General features: G+C 46.0%; 1 protein-coding gene across 1 annotated transcript; it reads left to right on the top strand.

Moving 5' to 3' along the window:
• The first annotated feature begins 413 nt into the window (after positions 1-413).
• On the top strand, positions 414-7960 carry gjc4b (gap junction protein gamma 4b). The gene is made up of 3 exons (XM_079169618.1): positions 414-664; positions 5140-6319; positions 6425-7960. Exons 2-3 carry the CDS (start codon positions 5173-5175, stop codon positions 6436-6438), a joined length of 1161 nt encoding a protein of 386 aa, XP_079025744.1. The 5' UTR covers positions 414-664; positions 5140-5172; the 3' UTR covers positions 6439-7960.
• The last annotated feature ends 516 nt before the right edge of the window (positions 7961-8476 follow it).

Genomic DNA, 8476 nt, shown 5'->3' with positions numbered 1-8476 from the left:
TAGAGCTGCTTGCCTGACAGCTCTTGTGTGACTGATGCTATTTTCCCCTGCTGCTCCAGGCGCTGTGGGCAGATGACACATTTTTAAATTCAGGTTGTAACATGAAACACCTTTTAAGGGACTTTTAAAGGTAGCAATCCACATACTTTGCATTGACTGAAAGTTGTGCATTTCAAATACTAAGCACAGTCTTTAGAATTTCCAAGAACTTACTATTGTTTTGTTCACCAAATATGAGGCATTAATTATTATTATGATTTGCTTTTTGAGCCCTGCTGGAGCCATAGGTTATTCTCAGAGTCCATGGTAAAGTTCCAGCAGAAAGGATTGCATCAGGAATGCTGGCAGTTGATCGTTTTCCTCCACTCTGCGCAGACAAGGGGGTGGGGTGCCTGGCTGAAACTGGGAGGAGGAAAAGAGGAGGAGGAGAAGAGGAGGGGGTGTTAGGGAATATTCTTTGTCCTCACCCCGCAGTAGGCTACAGCACACAACTGGAGAAGGACACGGGCTCCTCGCGGGAAGGAAAAAAAAACTGGATGGCTTAATATTACAGCGGGAGGGCTTTATTTTAATAAAGAGAAAGCGGAGGAAAAGCTCCCGAGACAGGCGAGAACTTCGAGAAGCCGCAGCGTCAAAGCAGGAGCACCCAAAATCACGACTGACGGTAAGATAACGCACACCAACAAACAAATCGCGATAACGCGAACGCGGCAACATCACCACGTAGCTCTTTAGCCTTGGCTAACAACGGTGCTTTAACCGAAGTTATATCTTTAACTTTGGGGCGGAACGGAGAGTGGCTTTCCCCCCCGAAGTTGCTAGCTTGATTTCGGCTTTTTTCATAACCCATATTCACAAACCCGGGGCCAGGCAGACGTATTGTTTTAACACGTACGGTAACATAAATTCACGCGCACAGGCTGGCAGGACGCAGCGCTAATCCAAGCACGCGAATTCAACCACATTTCTGAAATGATAAGCAAATTGCGGCATACTGGTTGTTGTCATAGCATCACATGCCATGTAATTCTGCTGGTATGCAGAAAATGTGTTTTTGTTGTTCTTTAATCGGGCTTCTTGACTATGTCGACATTGGTTATTGATGGAGCAACGCGCAGGAATCCTATATTGTGTCCCCCCCCCACACACACACACACGCGCACACACAGACCCGTCTTCAAAGTCTGGTAGCTTGGAGAATAGCGGCATTTATATTACTACTTGTAGCACTACTTTCTGACTTTGTCCAAACTGTGGTGCGACGTTACACCGTTAGCTCAATTAACAATCAATGTGTGGCGCATGTGGAGTCGCGCGCGGTACCGTTAGCCACGCGGAGGATTTTTTTTTCTCTCCTGTGGTTCGTGTAAATTTGATTTATGTAGTTCTACACTAAACATTTTTAGTGTCTAAATAATTAAAGCGCCTTTTCAGAGCATGACCTACATCTTATGTTCCGACCTAACATCGTTTCTACAGCGTTTATGCTATTATGTCTCGTGGTGATATGAAGGGTGAATTACCTTCCCCCTCTTAGTTTTACCAGTCACTCCCCAGTTTGACCCCCATTCAGGTTTCTCTCCTGGTTTCCTCTCTGAGCTCAGGGCCTCTCAGCTGTAGGGCTTTGGGATCAGGGAGGGATGGCCATAACTAGCCTCCCAGATGTGAGAGCCACAAAAGCCCCTCTGTTCTGCAGCGCTCATCAGTGTGGAGACGCTGCTGCTTCACTTTGCTCCCATAGCCTAGACTCAGACACACCGGTTTGAAGTGCCACAGACAGATGATGACTCTGAAGATGGTGCATACACATTGACGTGTAATGTGAGTAGGAAGCACGGTCAGAATTGATGACACCGATTGTTGTGTATTTTATGGACTTTAGACAGACGTTCACAGAGTTTTTTTTTTGTTTTATGTGGGAATACTCAAAGCTTCAAGATATTAACATTATAGAAGTCACGCAAACTTTTGATGGTAATTTGTTGTCATTGTAGTGATAAATTCGCCAGGCCAGTGAGTAACAATCCAATCCAAAATGCTCATCAGAATATGTCGACCAGTATCAATATTGGTATTGCCCTAAAAAGTTCCTCTGTGAACACATGTTGTTTGCCCTGACAGTAAGACGGGTAGCAAGTTGCTACCAGGAGCAACGAGACAGAGGAGCGGCACAAACACACACCAGGCCTGAGAAGCCTATGGAAATGACGACAAATACAATATTTTAGGAAAGAGTTACCGACTCGAGCTTTAAAGTCAGATTATTCCCCTCCCTCTGTGTGCTTTTTTTTTTTAAAGCAAACGTGGCACACATTCTCTCAGAGATGTGGTTTTCCTTGGGCATGGATGTCGGCTCTCACAGTGGCTTGGGGGCAACTCGCAACCGTTAACCTAGATTACACGCGGCAAAGTGTGCCGTTGACTTTGACGTCTGTTGCAGCCTGACATTTTAGGTCACTAGATGATGACGACGTCACAATAAAGCCGATAAAGCAAAGCGTTGCAGTGACTCACAAACTTTGATTTCACCGCGTATGACGTTTTATTTGTTGCGAGGAAAAAGTCCTCCGTATCCACGTTCAGTTTGAAAACTGAATGGAGGCTTTTGTCAGTTATCTCGATGTGGAAACCCGACCCTGCAGTCGTCAGATGTTCAGGTGTAGCTGCAGGATGCAGTATCGAGTGCAGCGCTACAGAAAGCCACAGATGAAGGATAATGACAACGGCAGTCTTTGTGAGCAGTAGGCAGGAGACCCACACCAAACAACTACGCACGGGACATTTGTGGAGAAACGTGTATGAGGTATCAGTCAATCAATGATCCCCTCAGAGAGTCTGGTGGAGCCACCGGGTCGATCATAGAAGTGCGTTCACTTAAAACGGGTTGTTCTCGGTGCCCGAGTGGCCGTCACACAATAGCAACTGGTTGTGCTTTATTATTCTAACTCTTTATTTTTCTAAGGACGGTTTCCTCCCTAACTAACGCCAAGCATTCATACAGCACTCCCATTCACACCTGGGAGTCAATACAAAGCGCTCTTTGGAGCTCTGCTGGAGCTGATGTATCATCTGTAAAAGCTACACAGTGTTTCTTTCTATGGGATTGTTTTTATTAAACGGAGAAGTGTAGATCTGTACGCAATTATCTGTCTTCAAAAACGTTTCTGCTGAATCATACTGAAAGGGAATATTGTGAATATTACGCTGTTGCCCTGTTGTTGAGTTGAGGTTTAAAAATAAGTTTTTGTAACTTCATGAGAGTGTCTTTCATATTTACACAGACTATATTTGTTTGACTCAGTAGTTCTTCTATAGATTAACTTAGCAAAATGGATGAAGCAGCTGGTCTTGAAACAGCAGAAAGATATATATTTTTTTTTTAAAGACAATCGTTCCAGTCATCTAAACAAGAACAGGTCTTTGCGTTCACATTGCAGCTAATGATTTGGTTACGGATGTAGGTGACATGTTCTTGAACCTGCAAATGTGTTGTCCCTTCTGTGTGTCTTATTTAGAACCAGCTACTGTTGTTCCTGTGCAAACACTGTAAATTATTCATATTTTGGCTTAATATACAATGTAGAGATTAGATTTTGTTTGACAATCGTTGTCATTGCATAGCCCTTAAGCGTTGTGTTCGTCTATTTTGTTCATAGCATTGCTACTTTAAGGTTCGGATCCCTGTCCTTTCCTGAAGTACTGACCAGGCAGGAAGTTTAAAGAGATTAAATATGCCACCACTACTAGTTAAAAACACATTGTTAAAAACATCAATGTCCTGTTCTGTGCCAGCCACAGCCAAGAATTCCCAAATGTGCCATTTGGCTACTCGATACCTGCTTTATCTTGTGCTAATCTGAGTTCGGCCACTGCAGAGTTTCTCTGGGCGGACAACGCTGATTGAAAGATTTTGTGATTTCACAAAATACAACTCCAGATGTTAAAGCTGTGAAATGGGTCCGAAGCCTGAAGGTGGGAGATGAAATGGTGTAATCTTGTAAATCACAAAGGCTGTTGTAGACGAGCCCGGCAAGTTTACGGCAGCGGTTAATTACTCAGCAGAAGTTGTTTATGAGGTTGGTCACAGATGGTGTCAAACCAAACCACAGGAACTCCTCGTTGCCTCTTTCTTTCTTTCTTTCTTGTTTTTACTATCGGCTCATTACGCTGTTTTGGCAATCTGTTAGTCGGACTGTGACGAGACACTCTGAACACCGGAGCTCGTGAGCTTTTTCATTAGTGTGATGACGCCCCGAGCGCCGTGCCTCCAGTCTTTTTACATGGCAGCCTGGGACCTTCTCGGGGATGTCTGCCTGAGAAGTCTCTCATGGCAGCGATGGTTGTCCTGGGACGTCTCGGCTTTGTAGCAGTGACACAATAGCTCCCCCATGTGGCTATCTGGTGCAAACACATGGGAGTCAATGGCACTGGAGTGTGTCGTAGAGTGACCAGTGGTGATTGGCTGTCATTTCCCCGTTCTATGTGCAAAAGAGAAAAACACTCTATTAGGCTACATAACTGTATATTAATCTATTTTGTTGAGTTGCAGGGTAAATGTCTAGTGCTTTTATTGTGAAAGGTCAGCAGAAGGAGTGAAGTCCTTATGTGCTGTTGATGACAAAGTGGCAATAAAAGTGATTGCGATTTATTTTGTTACCTTCATAAAGTATAGGCACACAAGCTGTTGTTGATCATTTCCCTTCAGGGGGTACTCGCTCGCTCACTCACTCACTCACTCACTCACTCACTCACTCACTCACTCACTCACTCACACAATGCACACAGTTCACACCTGCTCTTGATTAACTTGATCATTCTAAATAATTCTAAAATTGCAGCCAACAATCATCCCTGCCCATAAACTGATTAATTTGACTGTATACTGGTCAACATGTATCCTAGTTAAATCTTCTTTATGAAAAAATGTATCCTAATCTGTTTTATGTCTGTACTTTGTGAGCTGCTGTCCTTCATGCGACTTGGGCGTATTGATTTGTTTTCATGTCAAATGTTTTGTTATTGAGACTAAATGTTTTCAATGAGAACTAAATATTACCATCGCGTGCTCTCCTTCTACCGTTGTTTACCTCTCATCATTTCATCGTCTGATTTCAATTTCTTTCTTTCCTTTCTGCACAGGTGTGAGAGGTTCCCCCCCGTTCCAGAGGCAAAATGAGCTGGAGCTTCCTCACGCGTCTGCTGGACGAGATTTCCAACCACTCCACCTTCGTGGGCAAAATCTGGCTCACCCTCCTCATCGTCTTCCGCATCGTGCTGACCGCCGTCGGGGGCGAGTCCATCTACTACGATGAACAGAGCAAATTCGTGTGCAACACGCAGCAGCCCGGTTGCGAGAACGTGTGCTACGACGCGTTCGCGCCGCTATCGCACATCCGCTTCTGGGTGTTCCAGGTGATTATGATCACCACCCCCACCATCATGTACCTCGGCTTCGCCATGCACAAGATCGCCCGCATGGAGGATAGCGACTACCAGCCGCAGAAACGTAAGCGGATGCCGATAGTGAACCGCGGCGCCAACAGGGACTACGAGGAAGCGGAGGACAACGGGGAGGAGGACCCCATGATCCTGGAGGAGGAGGAGATCGAGCCGGACAAGGAGAAGCCGGTGGCGGAGAAGCTCAGCAAAAAGCACGACGGGCGGCGGCGCATCAAGCGCGACGGCCTGATGAAGATCTACGTCTTTCAGCTGCTGTCGCGCGCCACCTTCGAGGTCTCGTTCCTGTTCGGGCAGTACATCCTTTACGGGCTGGAGGTGGTGCCGTCGTACGTGTGCACGCGCTCCCCCTGCCCACACACGGTGGACTGCTTTGTGTCCCGCCCCACGGAGAAAACCATCTTCCTGCTCATCATGTACGGCGTCAGCGCCCTGTGTCTGCTCTTCACCCTGCTGGAGATCCTGCACCTCGGCATCAGCGGCATCCGGGACTGCTTTTGTGCGCCGCGGCCCCTCAGCCCCCGGCACACGGCCCCGTCCAGCCACAGGTCCTCCATCTGCCGCCAGCCGTCGGCGCCCCCGGGCTACAGCACGGCCCTGAAGAAGGACCCGTCGGGGAAAATGGGCTTCAGGGAAAACCTGGTAGACTCGGGTCGCGAGTCCTTCGGGGACGAGGCGTCGTCGCGTGAGCTGGAGAGGCTGCGGGGTCACCTGAAACTGGCCCAGCAGCATCTGGACTTGGCGTATCAGAATGGGGAGAGCAGCCCGTCGCGCAGCAGCAGCCCCGAGTCCAACGGCACCGCGGTAGAGCAGAACAGACTAAACTTTGCCCAGGAGAAGCAGAGCAGTACCTGTGAGAAAGGTGAGGCTTCTTGATCTTTTTTGTTGTTGTATAAGTTCGTACTTTTGATTTTGACTTTGTAGATCAATAGGAAATGCTTCACTGACACCATCTCTCTGTACACAGGTCTCCGTGCATAGGTTCTCACGAGCCCAACGGACACTGTAGACTTGAATTCACATCAGGATCAGCGAGAGGACATAAGGGAATCAAAGTGTGTGTGTGTGTGTATGTATGTGTATGTGTGTGTGTGTGTGACATTACATGTGCTTGAGGTGGATGAAGTCAGCCCAAGTCTTTCAGTGTTACGACCAGTCGCGGTCGAGCATCGAGTCAAACGAGGAGGAGAGCGGCCGTCTCGAACCCAGCAATACTTGAGACGCCCGTCTGAAGATCCAAAGTGCTTACAAACTACCGTCGTGCAGCAAGAACGGTTTCCAGTTATCATGTACTTCTCCCTCAGGGCAGCTATATGTTTTTATATTTTTTATTATGAGACTTTAGAGCGATTAGTCTTTTTTTTTCTTTTTTTTAAAGAGGTTGTCCTCAGTTGGAAGTCCACAGTGAATGCATCTCAAGTTTGCCTTAGACCTAAACTGGAACTCTCGTTTTATGGCATTTTGTTACGGTATGGCCAAGCCCGTCGTAGTGCAAAAAAAACAAAACATGTTTAAACTGTTATCTTGTGCTTTTGTGAGGAAGTGAATCGGTGAGGTGAGATGCAAAAAGAACAAAAGGTTAACGGACAAACGCACCACTCGTAGAAGAAAGGTACTGGAGCGATTGTCGTGCTGATGAAAACTTTTTGAACCGTTAATATTCATACAAAGGTTTCTCTCAAGTGTGTATCAAATCTTTTATTTCCTTCAATTGTTTTGACAATGTTGGCACCGCACCAGTCAGCATTCCCAAGCCTGGTGCTTTGATGGTAACTGGAACACACTTGGGAGGGGGCCTCTGTCCAAAGGAACAAACAAACCTGGGTAATGCTTGAAAAACATGTAACTCTTGATATCGTCTTGCTTTGTTTAAAACATGTATTTGAACTGTTCTTTATTTTTGTATTAGTGAGTATTGTGGTACCGACGAGCGGCTCTTGTCACTGTGGCAGACATGATTTTGACTTTAAACGAATGACATTCACTGCTGTCTTAGTTCCCTTCAAACCCGTCTGTAGACCGTTCTGAAAGTGGTTCGGTACAATTTGAGTTCACCTGCAACCGTTTATTTGCATTTTCAAAAATGTGTTGCTTCTTGTCTTATTTACACATCGTCTCTGGCCAGCAAACATTTCATTTTTCCGTACGGACCTGGATTTAATTGTATCTTCAAGCTGAATAAGGGAAAATACTGTCTGGTTCATGTTTCACGTCTGAAAGTGCAGATTTCTTTTTTTTTTGTGGATTAGTGTCATCGCTGTTCCAGAGTCCCAATGAAGGTTGTAAACCATGTAATCATTTCAATGTGAAGTCAATGCCTTGAACGCGCTCTGCTAAGACGCCATCTTTTTGTATTCTGAATCATACCCACAGTGCCAATTACTGCCAACTCAAATATTGTCATCTCAAGTTATTTTTGAAGAATGCTTTTTGTACTTTTTATACGTTTTGTATCGATAGTACTCTGTGGTTAGTTTTTAAAATAAATTTTCTTTTCAACACATTTCCACACGGCTTTCTTACCTTCAAGGGTCGCGGGATATTGCAGGTTTGGAGTGGCAGAGGGTGCCAGTTCAAGCCACACGTCCTTCTTTGGGGTCCGAGAGTCTCTTGACGGAAATATTGAGTTTCTTCGTCTGCGATAAATGTGCTGCTCGCACCAAGAAATGCTGCTGGAGATCCACTAACTCGTAGCAGGAGCCTCCAAAGGCCCTCTGGTAGTCTGGGCAGGAAACTGGAACCTTCGTCTTAACCTCAGCGCAAGACAGACAGCCGAGTGTCGTCGGGATCAGCATGTGGACAAATGTCCAGCACATCCTCTCTGTTTTCACTTCAAACACCAAATTGCGTATCGCACTATTCAACTTCTTGGTGCTCATGCAGTGGAGAGAGTAATACAGTTTCACCCCTTCATCTAATGCTCTCATAAACGAACACAACCCAGTGGTCACATCCTGCTTTTGAACCAATTCAGTGGAGCAATGTTTACCCAGCAGCCATCTCTCTCTCAAACACTAAT

Source organism: Pholis gunnellus (assembly GCF_910591455.1).
Source record: "Pholis gunnellus genome assembly, chromosome: 12".
Lineage (NCBI taxonomy): Eukaryota > Metazoa > Chordata > Actinopteri > Perciformes > Pholidae > Pholis > Pholis gunnellus.
The sequence above is the reverse complement of the archived record's forward strand: the minus strand, read 5'-3'. Positions and strand labels throughout refer to the sequence as shown.

Excerpts from the sequence above, each read along its gene's own strand:
- gjc4b (XM_079169618.1), top strand. The coding sequence starts at position 5,173 with ATGAGCTGGAGCTTCCTCACGCGTCTGCTGGACGAGATTTCCAACCAC.